At 30.6% G+C, this 27,661-nt stretch overlaps 1 protein-coding gene and 1 long non-coding RNA gene across 3 annotated transcripts in view; both read right to left on the bottom strand.

The window, feature by feature from the left end:
• The window catches only part of GlyP (glycogen phosphorylase), a 30,806-nt gene extending 15,441 nt beyond the window's left edge, over nt 1–15,365 (bottom strand). Inside the window, exon 1 of the mRNA XM_014437129.3 lies at nt 15,075–15,365. Coding sequence (XP_014292615.1) covers nt 15,075–15,317 — 243 coding nt within the window. The 5' untranslated portion in view covers nt 15,318–15,365. The remainder of the gene's footprint in view (nt 1–15,074) is intronic.
• Nucleotides 15,366–17,230: 1,865 nt separating this feature from the next.
• Nucleotides 17,231–19,672, bottom strand: LOC136795330 (uncharacterized). Of its 2 annotated transcripts, none has more exons than XR_010842919.1 (3): nt 19,604–19,672; nt 18,399–18,488; nt 17,231–17,383 (listed from the first exon to the last, which is right to left on the bottom strand). It is a non-coding gene; the product is annotated as an uncharacterized lncRNA (long non-coding RNA). The 2 variants fall into 2 exon arrangements; XR_010842918.1 differs by lacking the exon at nt 19,604–19,672 and adding an exon at nt 18,814–18,924.
• Between the last annotated feature and the right edge of the window lie 7,989 nt (nt 19,673–27,661).

Raw genomic sequence — 27,661 nt, 5'->3', positions numbered from 1 at the left:
GGAAGATACGATCAAATCCGTCCACAAGTACTCGTGAACTTGCCAGGAAGTGTGGTGAGTTAAAAGATAATGTTAGTCGCCATCTACTCTCCATGGGGAAGGTGAAAAAGAGCAGTAGACTGGTCCTTCGCGAACTTACTCCTCAGCAATCAGTCCCACACTTCCCGTCGAACCAAAGAAAAGTTTAAAGAAGTTCATGGGTTCGAACTCCTGCCTCATCCACCATGTAGTGCAGACCTCGCACCATCGGATTACTACTTGTTTCGACCCATAGCCCATTTCCTTCATGGGAAAAAAATTGATAATTTTGTGAAAGTTGAAATTGCGGTCGAAGAGTTCTTTGACAGCCACTCCAAAGAATGGTATCAGCGTGGGATCGAGCAATTGGCTAGCAGTTGGCTAAATAAATAATAATACAAATATTTTTTTGAAAAACGGTCATTTTTTTTTTTTATACATCCCATTATTTTGTATGAAGATAGTCCAGGTGGCAGTCAATAAAGGTACAAAATAGAAAAAAAACCTATTTAATTTGAATTAATTTGTTGAAGTTATCGTTAGTTTTTGTGATATTTGAAAAAAAAAAATCTAAAACCAAAATTTTTTTTGGTTGAAAAATTCTGTTTTTTTTTTTTCTGTTCTCTGGTTTCTGGAGGTGTGAATAACGGATATAAATTTGGTTCCTTACAAGAATAGAACAGTTTAACAAAATATAACGAAGGCGTAAAGCAATCGGTAAAGATAGGGTGATATCGCCTCTTTCGTTCGAATCGGCTGCTTCCATTTTTTCCTTTTTCCTCCTTCAGTTATTCATAAAATTCTTTAATATTTTGTATTTATCCATTGTTTATTATTATTAACAATGAGAACTGTTTATTTATTTCAAATAAACAAAATAAAAGGTACTTTAGAGGAAGATGTTTTAACGATTCGTCATTTAAGCCCTGTCAGACTATTTTAATGAGGATGAGAACTAGCTGATATTAAAGAAAATTTAATTATACATTGACAAGCCGAGTTTAATCAAAATTGTTTGACCCATTTTTGAGAAAATCGAAATAATGTTAAAAATCGATTCAATAAAGTAATACTTCCGGTCAGTTAATTTTATCGAAATATTTACAGTCTCAACCCAGATGTATACATGCCTTAAATATTTAATTTCAATTACGTACGACCTATCGTATATCAGCTAGGCTGTAACGACCACCCATGCATAGACCATTTTGCTTTACTCTGTGTTTTGGATTCTCAAAATATATATTTCCGTCTAAAACTCTATATCGGAAGATTTTACAATCGCAATATTTTCTCTTACTGTATACTCCTTATATAGGTTAGTGAAAGTAAACAAAAACAAAAAAAAAACATGAGAAATAAATCCTACAGTAAATCATAAATGATAAGGAATTTTATAATAATAATAATATAAAAATTAATAGTAAAGGAGGTAAACAAGCTTGTAAAGGAACGTATACATAACGTAATGAATTGCATCATTGTTAAAATCCAAGAGTAAAACTGATTTGTAGAGGTAAATATAGAAAAATAAAGGCACGAAATAAAGTAATATGGATATTAATTACTTCTGCAATTTAAGTAACCAGATGATGTTTTCATATAGAATTCCTCTGTAAATAAAATTATATCTGGCCAACATTAATTCTAAAATAAATAAGCATAAGTTATTATAACAACTAACCGAAAATCTATTTTTAAACTCTTTCAAATCAATCAGAGATGTAAAATTAATCAAATCTTGAATGTACATAAAATTCGAATTTTACGAGCGTTTAAAATATACTCTAGATAACAGCAATAAAATATTGAGTAAAACGGCACTAGATTACGCGATTATTGTCAAGATAGTAAAATTAAAAGCAGTACTTTACTACAATTCAGTATTTTAAAACAAGATGGTGCATGAAGATACCAGGTTATTTTCATATTCATGTTAAAAATAACTCAAAAAAGAAAAAGTTATATATAAATCAACACTGCTATGAACAAACCTAAAGAATGGAAACAAAATCTTTACACATTAGGGAAACTATGACAAGTGTGTGGATGGATTATTTGGTACAAATTGAGCACAAATCAAGAGGCTTTTTTTTTTATTAAAAAATCAAATTTATTATTATTTTTATGATCCCCTTCCTGGTCATTTTTTATATACCGAGGTAACATATTCTAACTGTATTGGGGAGTCAAGTTTTCAGTTCGTGAGACCACCACAGGAATGAAAAAAGTCGAATTCAAACCAGCTCCCCGCAGTTCTCGGTTTCCTAGGACCTGCCCCTCAGCCACCTGAGCTAAGGACGACCTAAATGGCGCAAACCTGTGTGTTCAGTTAGCACTCAATGTTTTAAACTGCCAGCATATAAATATTTGTGCTCTTCATGTTTTAATTAATTAAAGAATACCCCTCTTCGGATTCAATATGTTTCGGGAACCAAAAGTCTGGATTGGAGGGCTTTCATAATGTAGGAACTACTAGCGCCCTGTGTGGAGAGAAAAAGAGACTTGTGGATGAGAGAACCATCTTCTTTTGCTACCAGCAGTAATTTTCTCTCTTCCTTTCATTAGTGGAAAAATGAGTGAGTAGAGAGACTCTGAAGTGCTTCCCGGAACAGAGGAGCAGGGAAGAAATCGAGGAATGAAAAAAGGATAACCGAAGCATGAAGTAAGTCCACATCACTCGATATAGTTCACAACATCCATCATCATCATCAATTGGCTACCTACTCGGCTTTTTCTAGACGCATGGTCAAAATTAATTAACACTTTCTAACAATAAATGTTTTGTTTCGGTCACCTCCTACACCACCTGTAACTTATACATAATACATACTATATTCTCTTACTGTTAATAATGTTTTATTTTCATTACAATATGCAGTCAACCAAAAGTGAAGGTGCGCCTGGGCTTAAGTTGAAGGCGCACTTCATACACAATAATTAACTCTAGTTTAAGATTATATACGCCTCATAAATTGGGTACCCTTAATTGGGTAAAAATCTGGCGGTCGACCGTGATTCTGACTAAATCACCTCCTTGCACAACCGTTGGTATAGTAACAGTATTTCCTTACAAAGTAATGAGTCCCTGACCCTTCATAAGATTTTATATTTTAAAATTCTAGCAAACGAGTGTAAACACGTTGTTTTAAATCTAGTAAATTAATTTTAGTATTTTATTTTTATTTAGCATAGAACAAACATATATTTGTAAATAAATTATACGTCTCGGTAATTAAATTATGGGTTGTAGTGGTACAGATTTTAATTTTTTTAAGATTATGTATTTCAAAATTCTATCGGTTCAGTGTAAATGATTTTCTTTTAAACCATGTTAATCAACTTTAGCAGGTTATTTTCGATTTAACACAGGACGAATATATTTTTATGAAGATATTATATCTCTAAGTTTAGAAGGAAGGTTGAATTTATTGGCTAAGTAATACTATTTATATGAATTGTTATCATCGACAAGCTACTTTGATGATATTTAAGTTTACTTTCACTTTGCCAATCTTTATTTTGTTCCTTTATATAATTAAAATAGTGTGAATCGAATGTAAGATACGATAAAAATCACAAGTACACACAAGCATGTAGACACCGACGTTTGTCGCATCCTTTTTTTACCAAGCATTAGTACAAGTCTTGGATTTGCGGCAAGTAGGGAACGCGTAGATCCAGCATAAGATTTTATATTTTAAAATTCTAGCAAACGAGTGTAAACACGTTGTTTTAAATCTAGTAAATTAATTTTAGTATTTTATTTTTATTTAGCATAGAACAAACATATATTTATAAATAGATTATATGTCTGGGTAATTACATTAATATTTATCTGATAAAAATTCTAAAATTAAAGGAGAATTTATAGGTTATGTACTAATACAATATTTCTACGAATAATTATCATTTTCTGCTTTGCCAATATTTATGTTAAAAATATTTGAATCATCTAACTTAAAAAAGGTAACTTACAGTCTACAAAGACAGACTATGAATAATTTTATTTATTATTTGAAAAGTAAGAAATAGTTTTTTTTTTTAATATGTTTAACATTTACAAGAGGTCGGAGTAATTAGGGGGCTAATGGTGTAAAGATAATACTGATTAGACTTATCTAATGAAAATAGTTATGCCGTGATCTATTCTTAGTTGATGCCTAAACGTTTCTGAAATCTGCAGAACCTTTAGTGAATCTTGCAATTAAAAAAAAAATCAGAGACAATAAGTAAAAAAGAAAGACGCTATTCCGGTTTGGCCGGTCACAGTATCGACTGAAGAGCGAGGACATCGCCTCTACCTGTTCAGCAGGTAACATTTCCCAAGAGCACTCACTCACATCATACAGAAAAAAAATCGTCAATTAGAATAAAGTAAAAAAAAAATCCAAACTCTATTCGTGGCCATTATATTCAACCGGCTTCCTAGATTGTTAAATTCGGTAAAGGGTTTCGATGCCCAGCCTTCTATATTTAGGACGGCGCCTTGTACATTATGGGGCATATATATTGTCTTTTCACTCACTTCTAGTCCTCAAATCGAATTTCTTTAAAAAACTTATCTACAATACGATATTTGCTTATAATGCGATAAGTACTTAATCTCTTGTACTCTATAAGCCTCCTTTCCAAATATAAGTTAAAGAAGATACGAATAAGCATACTTCAAACCTTTCTTTATGACAAATCTATCACAAGTTTTCAATTTTAACTTAGACTGGGTGTTCATTGTACTGACTTTTTAAGGACAATGTAAGAGATTTGTATTGAAATTTTCGCTTTCATTTTTTTAAAATGACACATTTCATGATTTTTTTGTACTCACAATGAGCTTTGTATACCAGGACTTTCTCAAACGTTATTATAAGCATGTACCCAACACACGAACGTTAAGTCCTGTTTATCTTTCGATAATTATACTCCGAGTCCCAACTCATTCAGCGTATACATTTTGATTTTTTCTTGTATTTGTTTAGGTATTTATTATTTGTTATATTATGTGGTTTAGGTTTTTAAATTAAATAATAAAAAAAAGTTGACTGTTTTAAAGCTAATATCAATTTTGGTAATTGAAATTCCCCACTAATTCCCAAATTTTTAATTATTTTTTTTAAACCAGGGCGCTACAGCCGCAAATGCTAAAGCCATAATCGAAGAATCTGGATACTGCCAGAACTCTAATATGTATAACTATCTTAAGACAACTGCCGTTTTAATCATCCAGATTAATTAATACAGAACGAGATGATTAATACACACAAAAAAAATAGTTCCACAAATAATAATATCCAGAATAAGAGAAATATATTTTTAGAACAATTAAATCTGAAAATAAATTAGTGTATTAGAAAAAGAATTAATATATTTTTTTCTTATATGATCTTATATAATGAAGTCATTAGATCATATAAAATCCTCGATTTATTCCTGAATATTCGGACTGAAAGAAACCCTATTTTTTTTATAAAAGGAGGGTTTAATAAAAATTAACATAAATCGCAAAATCTATACCTCTGAATGTGGGTAAAATATACATTCATTATCAGAAAAATAAACAATTTTATGTACCGAACTGAAATTTATTAATTGCACTTTTAAAATACTCTTAAGAATCTATAAAAAGAAAAACGGATACGAAATGAAAGGGAACAGTAATTCATATCAATGCAAGAGCAAGAACATCCATTCCAATTGATACTTGTTAAACCGTCTGAAGGACAGGGGTAGAAAGATTTCTCCAGCATTCAGCAATGCTCCAGGCGGTTCTAGGATTGTAGCAATGAGGATGCTCACAAATAAAGTTATGATGGTGAAATAGAGTTAAGTATTTTTTTTTATTTCTAACCCCCATCCATGGATATGAGCGTTTGATATTGGGAGAAGTAGTAAAAATTGATGAAATCATACAGCATTTGAAGAGGGCACTGAGGAAAGGGAATATGACGAATAAAAAGAGGGAAGACCGTCCGTAGCGCAGGTTGTAAAGGGGCAGTAGCAGCCTGAGAACTGCGGGCGGCGCCGGTTCCAATTCGGCCTGGGGGTAGACTTCATTCATTAACAAACTTGACCCTCCACCATTGTTAGAATAAGTCGGTCACCGAGGATGACCAGGAAGGGACACTCTCTCAAGAGGAGATTTTAACACCAAAAATAATAAAAGGGAATCCTTTTCGGCCAACCGCTATATCCGATATGACCACCCTCTAATATCGCCTTTGAAACGGGAAGAGAAGACTTAAATAGGAGTATTTGTTAAATGGAATAACATTTAAAAAAATATCCAAAATTGGAAAACGACATGAATAAGTAATAATTATAATAATAAATAATTTAAATTGTAGTTAGATAATCCGAGTGGAGGTCAATAAAGGTATCAAAATAGTAAAATAAAACTATTTATTGTACGAGGAGAAGATGGTTGGGGATGCGGTTAAAATGAAACACAAATAAGTTGATGTAACTTATTTAATCGTTCCAACGTTTCGGCTAGAGTTTCTAGCCTTCATCAGGGCTAAGAATAGAACAAGATAACAACCAATGAATACAGAAAATATAAACAGAATGACATAAAGTAAATAATTGTACAGAATGGAATTAATAAAATGAAGTGATGAGAGAAGTGGAAAATAAAATGTATACCCAGGTAATTAAATAAGTAGGTAAAATAACATAATTAAGGAAATAAAATAAAAATGAAGTTATATAATATATTATAGCAAAGAAGTATGAATATATTAGTTATTAATAATTTAAAAATTGAAATATGGAAAGATAAATAAAGTTTAGAGAAAGAAAATATATGTAACCATAATAATTGATAAAGAGGCAAAATATATGTTAAATTTAACAAAAGAAATGAATATAAGAAAAAAATTCATAATTATGAAAACTATTTATAGTTTATTATAATGTTTCGCCTCACTTGTCAGATTGTAATAAAGATGAAGAACACTGAGTCGTTACCTTTATTCTAATCTGACAGCCCTGACGAAGGAATGGAAAGTGGGGTGAAATGTTGGTTAACAATAAATAGTTTTCTTTTACTATTTTGATAGCTTTATAGACCGCTACCCGGAGTATCCTCCTACAATAAATAATTTAATTAATTGCAGTTGATTAGTAGATTAATTACTTACTAACATAATAAGGAATTAATTTAACTTTAACTCTGATATGTCATATCTAATCTACGGTAATAAGAAACCTATTTCTTCATTAATAGATAAATATTTTAATCGTCTCAAAACTATTTTAAAGTTCAGGGTCACCATTGTCTGGTCTTATCTTTGGTGAAGGAAAAAAACCGCAATCTGGAAGTTAGATAATATATCCCACATCAGATAACATGTGGGTGAGTTTTTTTGGAAAAAAAAAATTAGTCAACATTTTATATTTTAAAAAATCCTAAAATATAATATACGTAATATGCAAAGGCATAAAAGTAAAAAGTGCAGTCAAAACAAATAAATAAAATAAATGTATTTATTTTTTAAATTTAATAGCTATTAAGGGGTATAATAGTATAATATTTAAATTTAGATGTCTTTAAATAAATAAAACAATAAGAGAGTAGAAACAATTTTATAATTGATAAGGGACTTAGTGGAACATATATTATACATAAGGCATTGTTTTTTTGTTTTTTTATTTATTCAGAAGAGTACATCCGATATAGTCCAGATGACATCTATCGGTCGGTGCCAAAATAACACATAGAAATAATAGACATAAATGAAATTGATTAGTTAAACTATAGATTTATAAAGGCGCTGTGGAAGCTACTTACTTAATTAATAAGCTACAGTACGATATAAATTAATATCTACCAATAAAACTAATAATTCGACTAATCAAATATTAAAATAAAGTAAAAAAACGAATGAACATAATAATAAAATTAACTGAAATAACATATGAAGTGAATAATAATGATACAAATTAACAATTAGTAAAAATGAACTAATTTTTAAAAATAGATTTTCATAATGTTAATTTTGTATTTTAATTAATACAAAGGTAATTTGTAAGTCGGGAAGTTGTAAATTTGAAATAATAGAATCTAATATTTATTCTTCGTCAAATTCTTAAACAAGATGTAACAAGACATCATTTTGAATGACTGTGAATTGTGGATTGGATCAGGTTTGTGCCACGTGATTTCAACAAGCATCATTGTATTAGAATCACGCGAATCATGAAGTTTCCCAACGAGCAACGTCTAACATAATGTAATCTGAATCAAACCATTATTTTCACACTTATATCGGTAGAAACATTCTTCATAAATTTACTCATGACTAAGATAATAGAAAGGTGAAGGATATAAAATCGCACTACCAAATTAACAAAGAAAAATATAAATTTACAGAGAAAAAATATTATTCATGAATAAAAGTTGTAATAGTAACTACATAGTTCGCTGTCAGCTCATTACTTTCAATTAATACATAAATCCTTATTCGATTTCAAACACAAAGTGAACTTTGAAGGATATTTGAAGGAAAATTCGACACAAAATGGATCAAAAAAATTATGTTGTATCTAGAAAAATGGAACTATCCAGCAAGCTGAGAAGCCAATACATCCATACAATCTTTTTTTTTTTAAGTTTTATTTTTTAATTTATTGATAGATATTATAATCTGTCACACAGTTGTGGTAAATAGGTAATAATGATGAATGATCTCATACATACTAAAATAAAATTAAATAAATGAATAAAAAAAAACTCTTAAAATATATACAAACAGAAGAATAAACAAAATGAACATAATCAAACTATCTGTATGAAAAATAAATAAATAAAATAACATAATGATAAAATAATATAGTCTCTAGTCACATTTACACTCTAATATACAATATTTACAAAATCGACCTGAGGATCCCTGAGCCCACACTATCCCCCACGTGTGAGGGGTAGAGCAGAGCTCAAAAGATCCCAGCGCATCCCTCTCGCCGTATCACTGGTAGTGAGTCAGTGGAGGCTGAGCAAGTGCGCTAAAGTATTCAATTAAAATCTTTGAAACCAACGGTAGATCAACAAAGCGGTTCCGAAACTGGGTGCCTCAAGCGAGTATCATTTTTTTTTTAGCCCAACACGAGTGCTCTGAAATTGTTTTAGTCCAAGAAGGAACCATGGTGAAAAACGTTTGGGAACGGCTGAATCAATAGAAAATGACTAGAATTATTGGAGTATCGAAGTTCTTTTATAAAACGAACTGGATGAGAATTACGGCAATATACTAAAGTTAGTTTCCTATATTTTGTAAAATATTTGCAGGTGTGGTTATTTGTTAACAATGGCTCATAGATCGTCTATGGCATCGGTTACCAAACTGTTTTTAGGTACCACCGCGGTGACCACTTAGGGAACTGCTGGTCTATGTCGTCGAGTAAATATCAGCGGTATCTAATTTCGCACGAATATAATTTCGGTTGAATCTACAGACCTTGTAGATCTTTGACGGCCCGAACCACGACTGCCTACCTTGGGCTACTGCTTTCCAGCTCTTTCGCATCTTTGTCCATTCTGCCTATCCATCTGGTTCTTGGGCTTCTCCATGGTCTTTTGCCAACTATACTGGCATTCATTGTAGTGTAGGGGCGTCCTTATGAATAGCTTAGAACCATATGTTTTGCCCATTTTAACCTCTTTGTCTTCATGAGATATTGACTGAACAGTCTCTGCAAGCAGTTTATTGTTAGTTTTCTCCCCATGTGTTAAGACTGTGATCCCAGATTTCTCCTATAATTGTACGAAGGACTTTCCGTTCAAATCCCTCGCTTCTGCTTTCTAGACTATCTGTTGGAGCCCAGGTATCGCAGCCGTATATCAGAGCTGGCTTTATCATGGCATTGTACAACCTTAGTTCAAGATTTTTAGAGATTCTTCGGGATTTAAGTATTCTTGACAGAGAGAAGGCTCTGTTCGCGCTTGTTATACGCGTACACTATTAGTATTTCATATATCATGTTAGAAATGTCAAATAATTAAAAAAAATAATTTCATTATTATTTATAATTAAAACATATAAGTAATGATTTGGAATTATTTTTATCGAGCCTAAAAAAAAAATTAATTGGCGGATCGAGTTCTAAGGATCATCATGGAATTAACTGCTGTAACTTTGGTGCCAAATTAAAAACAAATCGACACAGTAGTTATAAAAAGTCCTGGGTCCTGTCCTCTACATCCTCTTAACTGCTGACATTCCCATCACTCCAGACACATTCCTGGCAACATTTGCCGATGAAACAGCTATCCTATCCTCCCATCCCAATCCTGTAACAGCCTTATCCAATCTCCAAACACACCTCACCCGGATTAAGCAATGGTGCAACCAATGGCGGATAAAAGTCAATGAATCGAAATGCACCCATGTGACTTTCACTCTTCTCCGCAGCTTCTGTCCACCTGTTACTCTTAATAATATTCCTCTACCCAGATCCGACACAGTGCGATACCTCGGATTCAGTTTGGATAAAAGACTCACCTGGAACCGACATACTAGACTTAAAAGACAAGAACTCAACAGACGATTCAGCCAACTATACCGACTGCTCAGCCGGACCTCTCATTTCTCACTAGAAAATAAACTACTAATTTATAAGACTATACTCAGACCTATCTAGACCTACGGAACTTTGGGGAACAGCTAAACCATCGAACAACAAACGTATCCAATCCAAAATCCTTAGAACCATAGTTAATGCACCCTATTACGTTCCCAACAGAACACTACACCATGACCTACATATCCCTTTTGTCCTTGACCTCATACCAAACAAATTCTCAAAATTCCATATAAACCTTTCCAACCAACCTAATCCTTTGGTTCAAACCTTATTTAGTTCCACCCATCCCTACAGCCCACCTAGAAGATTGAAACGGCAGTGGCCAAGAGACTTGGAAAAAATGGACAATTGAAGTTCTGGCAATGGTCAGATTCTCCACTCAAGTTGAGTGTTTGCGGCTTTAGCGCACTTGCTCAGCCTCAACTGACTCACTACCAGTGATGCGGCGAGAGGGATGCGCTGGGATCTTTTAAGCTCTGCTCTACCCCTCACACGTGGGGGGGGGGGCTCAGGGATCCTCAGGTCGATTGTGTAAATATTGTATATTAAGTGTAAATGTGACTAAAGACTATATTATTTTATGTTCTAAAATATCATTATGTTATTTTATTTATTTATTTTTCATACAGATAGTTTGATTATGTTCATTTTGTTTATTCTTCTATTTGTATATATTTTAAGAGTTTTTTTTTTTTATTCATTTTTTAAATTTATTTTATTTTAGTATGTATGAGATCATTCATCACTATTACCTATTGCCCACAACTATGTACCTGATTGTAATATCGATCAATAAATAAAAAGTAGTAGTAAAAAAAAAGCTTTAAAGAAGTGCCGTGGATCTGGATTTTTTTTATCCCGAAACGTATAATTTCAAAATTTGATTAATTTTTTTTCTTAATAATATTTATTTATTGAACTCAAAATAATGTTCTTTATTTTTTGAAGTCATTATTAAAACTATTAACGCTTTAATCATAAATTTTCAATTGACATAACTCATAAATTGAAACAGAGTAGGTTCTATACAGTACCCGCAATACTTAATAATAAATTATCTATTGATATGATTCGGAAATGGACACGGAGCAAGAACTCTACAGTACTCGCAATACCGATTACGGAAATTAAATTTATACGTATTTAAATATATTTATAGTGTAAATTTTAAGAGTTAAATTTACACCATTTTGCCTAAAATATGCCGTTAGGTTTTTAACCTACATAAAACTAAATTTACAATTTTTATTAATACTTAGTTTGCATGAATTTATGATTTCCTTTACTTGTAAAAATGAATGCTAATGTTATTTTTTACATCTTTATAATCAATAGTACGATAATTTATTTACTAGGTGAACGTATGAATAACTTTTTATCCATTGTATTTAATCGTTGTCAAGGAGGCATGAAACGCGAGCAAACAAAGTACGAAATATTTCACCAATGAGTTATATACGTTGAATCAGTTCTCCAACTATTGCCAAAGATCTAAAAATTTAATTTTATCGGATCTATAAAATTGCTCATAATGGATCAGATAAAAATGTTGAGTATAAACATAAAACTGAGGTAGATACCATCACCGAATCACGTGGTTTTGTCGTAATATTGTATGGTTTCAAGCGTCAACCATAAAGAACACGTCTCGATCTCGAACATCACGCGTACGTCAGTCGATCAGTCAGACCATTCAAACATAAAATGAGTACATGGACATGATTCATGGGATAAATTCTCGATACCTAATCGATTATTAGGTCCCGCATGGGTTATTGTGAGAACACTATACGTATTTATTTTAAAGAAAATGATCGAGTATGTTTAGCATTCTAAAAGTGGTCAACAACTTGCTTTGCCAAACCTGAGGTGCGTTCATCAATGAATGTCCTTCACCAAATATAAAACAATTTTCCGTCGCATTGATAACTACACAGATATCCTCCGAAATAAAACTATATTTATAACTGATTTTATATTTGGCGTTGGGAAAAAACAGTCTTTATTCAGATAAAAGATTTGAATGAGAAAACCCTGTTTTACTTATCAGTTCAGATTTTTATCTAGTATATATACTAGAAACCGATAAAATAATCTTCAAATTTAGTAACAGCTTTCATCGAAATGTTATTTACCGGCAATAAATTAAATGTTGAAGATTTTTTTATGATTAAAAATTTTCAAATGGATAAACAAATGTATAGAAGAAAATCTAGAAATGCAACAACCAAAGGTATCGAAGCCGTCCATTTCAGAATTATTATGAGTTATAATATAAAACTAAGATTTTGCAAACAAATAAAATAATTTAAAAACTAGAATTATTAATAGAAGGTTTCTAATTACATCTGTTTATAAAAGATGAACCTATAAATATATATAATAAGTAAGCAAAGTTTTTAACTATGCATTAATTTACAGTAAACTGAAATCTCCTCAATATAAAAAATGAAATATTTATATGACAATAAAAGAGGAAGGTTGTAAATTGTTTAAATAATAATCGACGATACTTAGTGTTGATATTAACAAGAGGTTCCTAATCTTTTTTTTGGAGAAGTAGGAAAATTGTGGAATCCCTACATTACCATTTGATACAAATAAAGTGATCTATCTTTTCAGCAAAAGCTGGGAAAGGTACCTACCATAACTATGCAAAATATGAAGAAAATCTGAGATGGTAGGGTTCAAAACTGTTTTGAATGGACCTGGAATGAACCATTCGTAAATTATTTCGTGAGATCGCTTGTGGAACCTCTGTGTTGGTTGGGAACAACTGGCCTAAAGGAAGGAGTATAACAAATGGCAAACAAAATGAAGTTCCTTAGTTCCAAAAGAACAGGTTGAAACATAAATATTGAAGATTTTAACTCTGAGGTTTACTGGTAGATTCAATAGTCATTCTTTAAGGTTGATCGACACAATACCATATCTCTTCCATACCATTTACGTTCCGTTTCCAAACAATATTATTAAGTATAAATTAATAGTTATATACTAATTTCCATTCCATTTATATACCGTCATTTTAAATTAATATCCACTTAATATTTTGCATTAACCTTACAGAAAGGAAATGGAAAGTAAGGTGTGAATCGATCTTTAACCATCTTACCTTTCCTACCCATTTCAACTATTGCATTGTAATTAATTCAACACTGTGTACTGGTAAATTGATGGGCGGATCGAAAGATGTGGTGGCCAACATTTCGGCCTTCCCCAAAGGCAGACAAACGATTAATGTACCTTGGAGGCTGCAAATTTAGCATTTTATTTTATTTTTTTCTGCATTGGTTAAATTAGTTTATGAAGGTTTTTTTTTAACTTTTCAGCAATTTTAAAAATCTTAAAGAAAAGATATTTTAAGATGTTGGGATCCACAGGGACTGTTTGTTATCCAGGGCTCTGTGCAGCAACTTATCTCATTAACCGCTTGACCCGGCTTTTGTTACATCACATGCAAATGTGCAATGAGCAGCAACCAAATTCTCCAATGAATAATATTCTATCTTGAACGTATAATAAACATTTAAACTCAATATAATTCATGAAATTAAAAATGGTATGCCTTCAATACTCTTTTATTTCAGTTTGTCAAAACAATAACAGAGAAATGGACATTTTTCCAACTTAAAAAATTACAGCCAATTAACTTCTTGCTATTTAAATCCATTTTTTAACTTTAAAAGTAACTTGATGTGCTTTAATTTCGTCAACTTTCGAGGTGAGTAAAAAAAAAAAAAACTCCACACATTTACATATTTAAAAGTTGATTTCGAACGAAATCACATTAAACTATATTGCCAGGGAAATTCAGAGAAAAATTTCGGTTGAAATGGTATAGTTATTTAAATTTTATTATAAATTGTGATAAGTGATAAGCTGTTGCTTCTACTATAAGGAAATGAATTATACCTCGAAATCAATTCCTTCTTTCTATATTTAAATTTATAGTAAAATTACACGAGTCTAAATTTAATAAATCCAAGATGAACATTCTCGTCTTCAGATCACTTTAATAGCGGATAAAAAAATTATCAACGACTTATCACTTAATAGGAGCGTCTGCCGGCTATTGCATAATTCTCTATTTTTATTTTTACAATAACCATTAATTATGGATATTAGATATGAGGAGTGGCAAAATAATAGAGGGGGTATTGAGAGTGTCATATCCTTGAAAATGCTCTAATTTCGAAACTCAATCAAGTTATAGTGAGCAGCAACTGGTTTGAGTACTTTTGCGTTCAACTAGCTCTTGGCTTGTAAAACTTACATACATGGAGAGTGAACGAGTCTTTCACGATGGAATTTAAAAACTTTTATTTCAACAGCTGACTTAATGAAATAAATTAATACTAATTGTAAATAAACATGTTTGTATTTACTTAGTCCTTATTAACTTAATCCAAAGGCGACCATAACCTAATGCATTTTTAAAGAATATTTTATAAAACAATCAAAATAAGACATACCTTTGGATCCTTTTCGTAGTAATATTGCTGTGTTCTGATCCATCTTGAAACCAAATTATCCCTGACGGTATGAGCTAAAGCAAAATAATAATCCCGGTGAGTAGCGACATTCCTATCTTTGACAAGGGTGTAGTGCAAATGACGATTGAAAGCTTTCTTGGTAGAGACGACATCTTCTACGTCTGCTATAGTTCGGACGCTGATCTGTTTCCTTTTTTCGGCATCTTGCTTGACGAAAGCCATCCTACCTCAGACGTCTATACCAAAACAGTAACTGGTCTTCAATTGAGAGGAGTAATATATCAGCTGATTCTGATAGTAGTGCCACCTGTTGGTGGCTTCAGAAAGCTTCCCTGTTGCTGAATGAATCACTATTCTTTCAAAATTCATGAAATTAGTTTTGAATATCAAATGAACATTGACCTTAGGTACAGATCACCAATATTAATATTAAACTTTATCAATAGTTTAAATTCATTAAATAGTTTTTCTTGAATAAATATATTAAATAAACCATATCTTCAATCAATGTAATATTTTTTCCCATGGCCCATTACTGTCTCATTTATTTTTTTATTTGGGAGCTTGAAATTATAACTGATATCTTCTGTATGTAGTTAATATTTTAAGTCGAGATTTTAGATTTAAGTCCTTGCACTTAAGCGTACACATCATTGCTTTTTTCGAATACTGGCACATCTGACAATTTTTTTTTATTTTGTGTTTGAGGTATTCTTTAGATTATACTGTAGACTGGTGTTAATTTTTAACAACTCAGTAAAGAAAGTAACTGCAGTATAAAAAAAAAAAAAAGTTTTCAAGAAAAGCATTAATGTCACTGTATTCACTCATTTTTCTATTCCTCCCCCAAAATAATACTAATGATTGTTTATATTGAAAATTTAAACCTACCGATTAATTCAATTAAATGTTTTAAAAAAACTCTTTCTGCACGACCCATAAAGTAAGAAAGTTAATTTAAGGAGTACGAGGTGTACATATTTATTTAATGACTATCAGAAGGAGTTTAAAAACTTTTTTGAATCTATGAAATTCAACTAAAATTTAACTAGTTTAAATTAAGGAAAACTAGTTTGTCTGGAAACAAATTGAACAAATGAGACTGGTCCTTTGTATTGCCCAGAGATGAGTCAATATTCACTTTGAACACAGTACATGGAAGGGAAAGAGTGTGAGGAGTTAACCATATGAAAAATATTCACCGTGCATTGTGTCCTAGAGTGAATCATTGGCCCATAGAGGCTGGAAAGTGTACTGAAGCACTACCGAGTTACACATTGCTGATAGAGATACTATAAATAAGGTCAGGTAGATTCAAGATATCCTTCAAGAATACACAAACTTCAAGAACCATTTGAACCATTCATTGGGAATGATTTAGTCCTGTTCCATGATTATATTTCAGGTACTGCATTTTTCACTAGGAAGTCCACAACTCGATAGAACACAGGTGAATATGGTGGCAGTTTGAGAAACAGTCAGGTTCTTATGTGGACTCTCCAAGAACTGAAGATTTACAAGAAGGCTTGGCAAACGTAATCTATGAATGTTTAAAAAAATTCATTTGTTTAATGCTTAAATGACTAAATGGAGTTATCAGAGCTATATGATGGGACCCTGAATACTCTAGTGAACTAATGTAATTTTTATTTTTATTTAAAAATAAAAACTTTATTTATACATTATTTGCTTTTTTACTATTCATATACCTTTGTTTCCTGTTTTAGATTTAATTAGATTTATATTGTTAATTTGTGATAATCTCAAACTAAATTATTCCACTCAATGTTTCAAAATAATCTTTTTTTGCAAAAATTTCAAGCGATGGAATACTTTTGACCAATAGTTTGTGTTACTACTATGTACTTTTGATTTATTCAAATTATACAGTATATTTATTGTAAGTTCTTAAAAAATTGTCTTGCTAGGAATCATAGTATGATCAACTTAATACAATTGGGCAGCACTTCATAAACAATTATGTGTATCTCTTTGGGTTGAGTACTTGTAAAGGAGTTTGTAGTGATTAGTGCAGGTTGAGTAACTGTAAATGATTATACAGCAAAGGAGTATTTTAAATAAAATATATTATAAAATCAAAATTTATAAAAAAAAATTTTCGTTGTACAATTAAATGCAAGAATTCTCATTACAAAAATTTATCTTGTTAATAATTTTTAATATTCATCAATGCAGTTAGGTGGCTCACATATGTTAACTGGAGGCAGTTCTGTAAGACTAATAAACTGGAATACTAAAACAAGGTAAGTAGTGGCAGAAGCAAGCATCTGAAACATACCAAAGAATATTAAAAATATACTCAAGATTACAACATTAAAAACAGTATAATTTGAAAAATTTTAGCCCAAGACTATCCAGAGCCTATCAATATCCTTATTCCAGCAATGTAGTAGTGGGCTTCCGATGATATGGTAATATCTAACCAACTTGGAAATTCTGTATCCCAGAAATTAGGTGGGCCAACCCCAACAGCGAGCTGGGGATCTAAAGATGAAAAACATTTACTCTTAAAATAAATAAATTTTTTTTCTTAATTGGCAGAAAACATTTAAAATGGTTAAGAATGGCACTTTATACAATTTTAAAGCATTTACAATAATGAATAACTCATTTCATCAAAATAAATTTAATAAAGGTCAACACATGACTATCATTCACATAACTTGGTCAGATGGTGAGCATTAAACTTTTTTTGGAAATTTAATAAATACCAAATTATTGACGTTTTTACATTCGATTTTGAAATTGGTAAATCAACTAAGAATTTTTTTTGAAGTTACATTGAATTATTCTGCCTCTTTGTTCAAATAAATTCAAATCACATATATGATACTATATAAATAATCATGATGTTACATATTTCCATAATTTTCAAGCCGTTTAAATTTGTATAAAATGTAATCAAAAGAATTAATAGAAATTAATATATTTAGTAATCATTCTTCATTTTGTCAAAAATTGTACATAAATGAAAAAAAATCTTACATTATGGTTAATTAATTCTTCAATAATTCTTTATAATTTTATGCACATTGAACAATTTTATGAATTTTACACCAGATAAAAAAAAATTACGGCCATTATCATTATTCTTGTAAGTTCCCCATTTATGCTTGTTTATACATTTCAGCATAATCTATTTTAGACACTTTTTCCTTGAATTTATATTGAATATAGACTCCTTTAGAAATTGTTTAAAATAAAATATACAATGTTGTAAATAAAACAATTTTTATGAGCACATCACATCAAATAAATTTCACAATTCTTATACACACTTACATTATGTAATAATTTAAAATCAATATTAAAGAAGTCAGCAGCCGTGAACTGAACGCAATTATTTTTCTGTAAGTGATTTAAGATTTGTTCCTGAAATAAATACATCAAATTAAACAATTAGAGGTCAAATAAATAGATTATTTCTGGGGTTAGATGGCAAAATTTTGTAAGTCATTTTTACTTTAATCTCTTGAAGATTCCAAATTTAAAAAATAATTTGCCAGCATATAATTTAGTGAATTTGACTTATAACCTTAACATCAATGAAAGAGATTTTAGAATGTGAAAAACTTTTTTTTAAAGAAAAATGGCCTTATAATATTTTGCTATCTATCAGGGACTTATATATGTATTTATAATGTAAAGTTCTTTTACATAAAACTTTCTTATTTCAGTAATTAAAATAAAGTACAACCTGAAAGCATCAAATCCTGCATAAAAATACTTCTTTATTTATATTACTTTTTTTTTTTTTAAATATTTAAGAAAGGGGACTAAATAAGAATAAAACCAAGGAACTATTTTCTCCGGAAAGTAGGAATGGCCTTGGTTTTCTTTCTTTTTTCAGCTTGTAAATTGCTTCAAAGATATAATTAGCATGGATGGAAAGGTATATTTGATATCTCCATACAAATGGTGTTAGTTGACAAACTGGTGATATTAATTGTGTTTTCCTAGTATGATTTTCTTTTATTCCATATGCTGAATTATTTATATTTTTATAATTTTTTATATTTATATTTTTATAATTGTTTAATACTGTTTTAATCTTGTTACCAAACATTGGGATGTTAATCATATACAATTTTTTCATTGCATTCTTTATTTTTTTTTGTTATATACAAACTTTTACCAACTTCTATTTTGTCTCTGTATTTTTTGAGTATTATAAATCATCTGATTTATTGCTATTGTAAAACGCTAATTACAAATTAGGATGTTCATTCATAATTCTTAAGAAGTGTCTTTGTTTATTTTGTCAGTCTGAGAATGCAATTCAATTTTTTAAATTGTTATAGATTTATCAGTTTATTTATTATATCCAAGAAGCTGTCATGTTTTCCTTTTTTTTTCTTTTTTTTTTTTACCCATTTTAAAATGTATGGCTTGATAAATGATTTTAAAATACTGATGACATAGAATTTAACTTAAAATATAAAATTTCCCTTAACATGTTTTTAATCAGAAAAGAAGAAAAAACTTACATTTTCACTAATTAGTCCAGTTTCGTCATCTAAAAATAAACTGTGAAGATCTAGGTTGAAAGAATAAGACTGAAAAGAAAAAAAAAGTGAAAATGGAATCTGAATGAGTCATTGGTGATGTCAATTATGTTTTATAAAATTAACACAAAACAACTTATTAATAGGTAATTAGTTAGAACATTCCTAAGTAAACTAGACAAACATTTTAAACTGCTCATGGGCAAACCCATCAAGAGGCAGGAAGGGACAGCTGCCCCCCTAGAGTGAAAAAACAATTATTAATTTAACAAAAATTAAATTTTTTTCCTCAAGCAAATAATAACTAATAAAGCACAACTGTAATTAGAAACAATTTTCTTAAAGTTTTGGTTTCATTCACATTTTCTGTGCTGAAATGTCACAATCTGGACTACATGGCTTGTCCCCTCTAGTTTTGATCTTGGGTACACCCTTGAAACCAACCTCAAAAAAATTTTTTTTAATAATTATTTATTGTTATTTACAACTGTATAAAAATATATACAATAAGTAAATTTGCGGTAGGAGATATAGTGGACATGATACAAACATGTGGAGAATCTACCCACTGATTAAACTCCAATATCATTTCTAGAGGAGAAGATTTAGAGGCCATCTTCTTTTCAGATGCTTAGGAGGATTGTTAGGTAATGAAGGAGAAGCCAGGTTAGAAACAAGTGGGTTTGGATGGTTAGGAAGTTTATAATGGAAGAATTAGTATCTGGTTCTGGTCTTATTGGAAACATATGGAATATTGAGGTCCTGATGGATGACTTGATTTGTGAAAAAATAAAGAGTATTAAGGATTTTGGACTGTAAGGATTGGATTCGGGAGGAATTCAATGCTTTAGTGGAGCCCCAAAGCTCAACTCCGTATGTCCAGATATAATGGCCTTATAATGGTCATGTAGATCAGTCTTTTGCAATGGATTGGAAGTTAGACCGTTTGTCTAGTAAACGTTGTAATAACCGGAATTAACAAGCAGTTTCCTGTCTTGTATGAGGATTCCATTATCTTTGTCCAGATGTAGTTCTAAGTAGCAGATCTGTTCAACAGGGATAAGTGGGGTATTATTAAAGGATACCATGGGGCAGGAGGTCATGGGTTTAATGTTATTTGGTGGGATTTATTGTAATCCTCCAGTTTTGGCACCATTCTTTAAGGGTGGTGATTGGAGGGTTTGGAATACAATGGAAGGATCATTGTTCACAGACAATAGACATGTATACTCATTGGCATACATGGTGAGGATAGTGTTAGAATGTGTTGGGATTTCAGGCGTAAAAACTGTACAGAGTATGTAACTGGCCATGTAAGGTCAACCAAACCGTTTCACGAAAACGAAAATTATTTTGTATATATAAATAATTGAACTTATTGACTAATTATAAAAGTCCCACAAGCTATCAACTCCAACAGCCCTGATGAAGCTCTACAATGTGGGGCGAAGCGTCGGAAAATAAACAGTTCTTAACTATTTTTGTTCTTTTTGATCACAACCCTGACCTATCTTCATATTATAATATTATTTTGTTTTCGAAATTTATTCCTTATCGCGTCATCAGCCAAAATAGGTTTATAGATATTAAATATTTGTTAAAAATATTACATCACCAAATATTAGCTATATTCGAGAAGGATTCTCGGTAGGCATCATTTACTCAAAAAGTATCAATTTAGCTAAAATATCAACGGTTTCCTCCATTTTTTAGAAAGTTTTTTCAGGGAACGACTGTACTTCCTAAATTTTAGAATTAATTAAACTAAATGCGGCATATTTTGTGAATGAATTTTTTATAACACGCGACAAGGATGACCTTTACCATGTAGCCATTTATCTCTCCACGGCCAAGCTGATTTTTTACTGACATCGTCATTATACATGCGTATGACCAGTGTGACTAAGAATTATAACATTTCTTTCAAAAAAACGTTTTATTTTTTCGATTAGTATGCGTGATCTCGAATGATTCTTACTCACGTATATGCTAGATGATATTAGAAATGAAAAGAATTGTTCATTTATCTAAATCATTTGAGTTTTTATTCAACTTTTCTTGTTCCTACTTACTCAAGTAAATGTTAACATGAGTAATTTTTTCCAATATTCTTTATTATATTTTATTATTATTGAATTTTTATTTATTTATTTAATGTAATTTACAACTGTACAAAATAATAGAATAAGTAAATATGTTGTATGTTTCATATACACTTCAAAATCTTGGGAAGGAACCACCCATGGGGGTACTTCAAACATTAATTTAAATTAGTCTTTTCATCTTCTTTTCAGACGCCTCGGAGGATTATAGGGATTGTGATTATAAGGATGAAAGATTAAGAATTAATGGGTTAGGATGGTTAAGGAGTTTGGAATGAAAAGACGCATATCTGTTTTGGGCCAATTATGCAACGAATGGGATGTTAAGGTCTTTGTGAATGAATGAGTTTATTTGTAACGTAATAAGGAGCATCCGTAGGATTTTGGATTGTAAGGATTGGATGCGGGAGAAATTTGATGGTTTGGTGGAGCCCCAGAGCTCAATTCCATATGTCCAAATTGGTCTGATTATCGTAGTGTATACTAATCTTTTGTAGTGAATGAGAAGTTTAGAGCGTTTGTCAAGTAAGTGTTATAGCAATCGAAATCTACGAGCAGTTTCTAGTCGTTTCAGTCTTGTGTGTGGATTCCAAGTAAGTCTCTTGTCAAGATGGAGTCCTAAGTATCGAATCTGTTCAACAGGCGTTAGTGGAGTATTTAGAAAGGATACTGTAGAACAGGAGGGTAGAGATTTACGACGGAGAGTAAAGGTGATCTGATGGGATTTGTCAGGATTTATTTTGATTCTCAAGTTTTTACACCATTCTTCAATAGATGTTATGTGTGTCTGTAGTGTTTGTGATGCATTAGTTGGGTCGTTGTTTACAGGCAGTATACATTTGTCATCGGCTTATGTTGTTAGGACTGTGGTAGGCTGACATCCCAAAGCTTTGAAAATTCTCTAACATAAAGCTGTGTTAATTACTTTGCATATTGCTAATAAAAAACGAAAATAATAGAAGTATTTCAATTATTATATTAAGCCTAAAAATAAATAAATGGCTTATACTAATGTATAATAAATAAGGATCATTGTGGGTTGGCAACTGAATTTGGTGACAACTGATATATTTGGTATGTCTAATCACACATTCTTTACAGAGAATTCATTATCTTTCAAGCGATCCACTGGAAATGTTATGAAATAGTATTCGAATTATTGAAAAATAATTAAAATTAAAAAAACTTACGATCTCGGCTGCCTTTTCACAGGTTACAACTATGTCCATGAACTGAATGATCCAAACGAGGGCATAGCAGCAGATACCGAAAAATTCCTCAAAATTATTTGAAGCATAAAATATCAGGCCAATCACTGATATCAAAACTTTTAAAATCATAAAAAAAATTACCATAGATAAACCCAACAAGTAATTGGAATAAACATTATTGACTTTTTTAGAAAAATTGTAAATACTCGAATGTAAAACAATTAGGTGTTCTATTTTTCTAGCTCTCGAGGAGCTAATGTTCTTTCTATCTAAAGTTAAATCTTCCAAGATCAATCCGAAATATTGACGACTGATATACAAAAATAATATCAACGGTTTGCCAATCATGTGAGCCAACACAGCCGGTACGAACTGACAGATCACCAGTGCTAGCAAATAGCAAGTTGTTTCAGCTTCTTTGTTACTATTTATATAAAACACAAGGAGGAATAAAAACGTAAAAAAATATATTGAAGAATCGATAATAAGTGTTCTTCTATGGCAGTATTTTATTTTGAATTTTTCACTGAAGAACAGATATTCAATTTTAGCTACGTCGTTGTAAATATTTTCAATGTTTCTTTGATTACGGAGAAAAGATAAATAGGAAATGCCAGAGAAAAGATAGATCGCAAGGGACATAACTAAGTTAAATACTTTTTCAATGTACGCAATCGCGATTTCTTCACAGTAAAAGTGGACCTTTAATATTGCTGGGAAACCACAGGCGACGGAAACTATAAAAATTAAGATACTGGATCGAAAAAGTATCTTTTTTACTTTGAATCTGTAATCTAGGGTATGGACCAATAGAAATCTAGGTAAGAACAGCACTACTTTGCTATAAGAGTGGAAATTCTTTGACAACTTCATCTTTAATGGTTGAATGGCGTCTGAGTAACTGATGTGTCACAAGGTAGTTTTTAAATCGTTATGGACGTCTTCTTCCGAAAATAATTGACAGTTTTTTTTTAATATCGGTGTCAATATTATTGTCTTGATTAAAGTAAGCAATCAATTTTTATTCTAAAGATTGCATAACAAATATTTTCTCATTAGATGAATTTTAATTAATTTTCCCTGCTAATATATTATTTATATTTGGGCATACTATTATTTCGTTCCTTGGAGTTACATATAAATTACATTATACAAATTTTTAAGCATGAAAATTCCCTTTTATCCAAAATTCTAGCATTAGAAATTATAAAAATCAAGAATAACAGTTGGTTAAACAAAAAATGGATAAAATTAACTAATAGTTTTCCAATTTTTTTTCAACCTTTGGGGGCAAAAATATTTTTAATAAACAATAAAAGCTGCCTAGTAGACTACTCTTCTTGTGTATTTGTATTATATAATATGGAATGTGTAAATAAAGACACTTTTTCTATTATATTCTTTATTATAAGTAACAACTAACAATGTCTAATAACAGACGGAAAATATTTCAAGATTTGATTTTCTAACCAGATGTTTTAACCTGAAAATATAATATTTCAAAATTTTCTAGTTCCAGGTATATAATAACATTTTCTGCATCTACCTTCTGAGATTATTGCAACTACTGTAGAGCATGTATATTAATGAGTTATATCAATATACTGTAGTTATAAATTTTACTACAGTTTTAGTAATTTTATTTGCGGCTTTAGCGCACTTGCTCAGCCTCCACTGGCTTTTACCAGTGATGCAACGAGAGGGGTGCGCTGGGATTTCAAATAGCTCTGCTCGACCCCTCACACGTGGACTCAGGGATTCTCATGTCAATAGTGTAAATATTGTATATAAGAGTGAAAATGTAAACTAGAGATTATTTTCTTTCTATTATTATTTTATTTATTTATTTTTTCATGCACATATTTTGATTATGTTCATTTTCTTTATCCTTCTGTTTGTATATATTTTAAGAGAGATTTTATTCATTTCTATGTACTTTTTTATTTATTGATTTTTATTCTTATTTTATTATGACTGTGATAAGTCATCACTATTACCTATTACCTACAACGGTGACAGATTGTAATATTTGTCAATAAATAAAGTTTTTGAATCTAGAAAAAAAGTTTTAATAATTTTAACATGACTTGAAAAATTGGGGAAGGAAGAGAGAGGTCAAGGGGGATGGTAATAAAAACCATCTTCAGGATTCTTTATTTATGAAAGAAGTTCTTTATATTTTAAATAATTTCGATTATAAACTCTCTAACCACTCAAACACCCTAGTTTCTAATCTTGCATCCTCTTCCATTACTGACAATCCTCCGAGGCGCCTGAAAAGAAGATGGCTACGAGACCAGCTAATGTAAAATGACATTAGAGTACTACCAATGGGTAGTTTCTCTACACGCCTGTAGCACTCCTATTTAACTTAGATCAGATTTACTAAATGTATTATAATGTACAGTTGTAAATAGCAATAAATAAATATTTAAAAAAAAAAAATAATAATTTCGAAAATTTAACTAATTCATACTTCATTTTTTTTCTTCTTTGACATTTCGACCCTTTTCGGTCATTATCAAGGAACACCTTAATGATTATCATTTATTCAGTTTTTCTTATTCCACAATTAACGTATCCTTCCAACGAGCGGCTGGAAACTTCAAGGATATGTAAAGATTTGGAATTAATAAAAAAATTAAAAAGTAAAGTTGAACTGTTATTCGTGAAAAACTTAGCAAAATATTTTGAAGACATGGGTACAAACTTCAACAAGCCGTATCTTTTCTAATACTGGTCCTGTTTAAACCATACTTTTTTTTTTTTTTTGTTAAAGATTTATTTATATATAGAAGAGTTAAATGACTTTAAGCTTTAAGCGTTAGAACCGTTTAGGTGCTACGGTCTAAAGAAAACTACCTTTTATACAGCGATATATGAAAATAGAAGATAAATTCTCAGTGATTAGGTAAATTCTCTCTGAAATAATAATATTTTTTATTTATTCTGGGATTGATCCCTTGGAATAATGTACAGGCGTCAAAATTGGGATTTATAGCCTTAAAGTAAAATAAAAAATAAAAATATAATAAAATAATAAATTTGAAAAGATAAAAATGAACAGCAATAACAAACAGAAGAAATAAAATAAACCCATATGTCATATCAAAAAACATAAGATGACTAACACTTCTGATAATAAATAAAAAGAAAAAAAATGATAAAAAATCAAATACAATTAAACTAATAAATAATAAAAGAAAAGATACAATTTCTGCTAATGGACATATTTAGAATTATAAACGAAAATCTGAGACAGAAGACATATAAAGCTTTTTTTAAACTTTCAACTGTTATTCTTCCGGAAATGGGTGGACAGAAGGTAGTCGAAGATACTGGATTTGAAGAATGGGAGGGTTTTAGAACTAGGAATAAATAATGGAAACTATTTAAAAATAATACTTCTATTGTCTTATTCAACACGAAATTGCTCCAAAACTCACAAAATCTTGACTGCAAAATCAATATCTAGGCCGAAGATTCGAACTGGGACATTATTACGATGAAGGTCGTGCAAGAGGAAATCATCTGAAATCAATTATATGTTAAGTATTATGAGTCAAACATTATAAATTAAATTGTTTATAACTTTACTATAACTATTTGATAACAGTACAGGGCATTATCTGAAAATGAGTAAATTATACGCCCGTTCCATTTTCAACCTCCAACATGAGTTACAGTCATGGGGAAAAATACAAGAACTATTTCATTCCATTTCTTCTACAATGGAGGGTATATTTTACCTTCGAAATAGATTCATAAGTAGTAAATAATAAATTAAAATAGTTTTTTCACCCTGGCCATACCATAGAGCCCCTAGTGACTTTGAAAATTCGTATTCGATTTACAATTGATTGTTTATTTCAATTCATTAGGTTTTCATATAAAAAAATACCCCCCACTATTTATTTTAGCCAGTAAAGGAAATAAAATAAAAACTGTTACGTCTAAACATTTACCCTTCACTAGCTCACAGAAAATGTTTAAGAGTGTAGCTTGGAGAGGATCATGGCTGCAGATGGGCAAAATTAGCTACGGATGAAACTAATAGCTAAAATTGACATGAATATGACCCTTATCCATGAATGTACCATTGATAAATAAATATTAAATACATGACAACCTTAGCCATTGCTAAGTTTCAGCTAATTTTTACCCAACTCTGGATGGCTGGGTTGGGAAAGGACGGTTGTGGTTAGCACCTTGGATTATTCTAGACCACCTAGACAGGCACTTGGTCGCTTGCTTCGGTTCTACTAAGGCAGTCTTTGTGGGAAAACTGCAATGTGATCTACTTTGAAAATTTTATTTCCTCACTTTTTCCAAAATAATTCTGTTTTTACATTATTTTACGAATATTTTTTCTTTACCTCCCAAAAAGCATATTTTCACTTCCTCACTCAAAAATATTTACACTTTATTCACTCATATTAACATTTTTCATTATTTTTTAAACCATAATTGAAGGTTTTTCTGTGAGGCTACAACATGAGAAGTGAAGGTGCTATGACACAAAGTAAGTATGAATTTTTGTAGCTCGAAATTATAACTTTTTATCATTTGGATTATTGGAAGTAAAATTTGTGTGCGCATTTTCAGACAACTACCCTAAAATGGAAGGGAAAAAATATTTTATTCTTCCTTAAAAGTAAATAAAGTAGAAACATAAAAAACAGAGAATTTTATAAAAAAAAAAAAAAAAAAACCAGAAGAATTAACAA

This window comes from Halyomorpha halys, unplaced genomic scaffold (assembly GCF_000696795.3).
Source record: "Halyomorpha halys isolate HHAL.00 unplaced genomic scaffold, Hhal_1.1 Scaffold2306.1, whole genome shotgun sequence".
In the NCBI taxonomy this organism is placed as follows: Eukaryota; Metazoa; Arthropoda; class Insecta; order Hemiptera; family Pentatomidae; genus Halyomorpha; species Halyomorpha halys.
The sequence above is the reverse complement of the archived record's forward strand: the minus strand, read 5'-3'. Positions and strand labels throughout refer to the sequence as shown.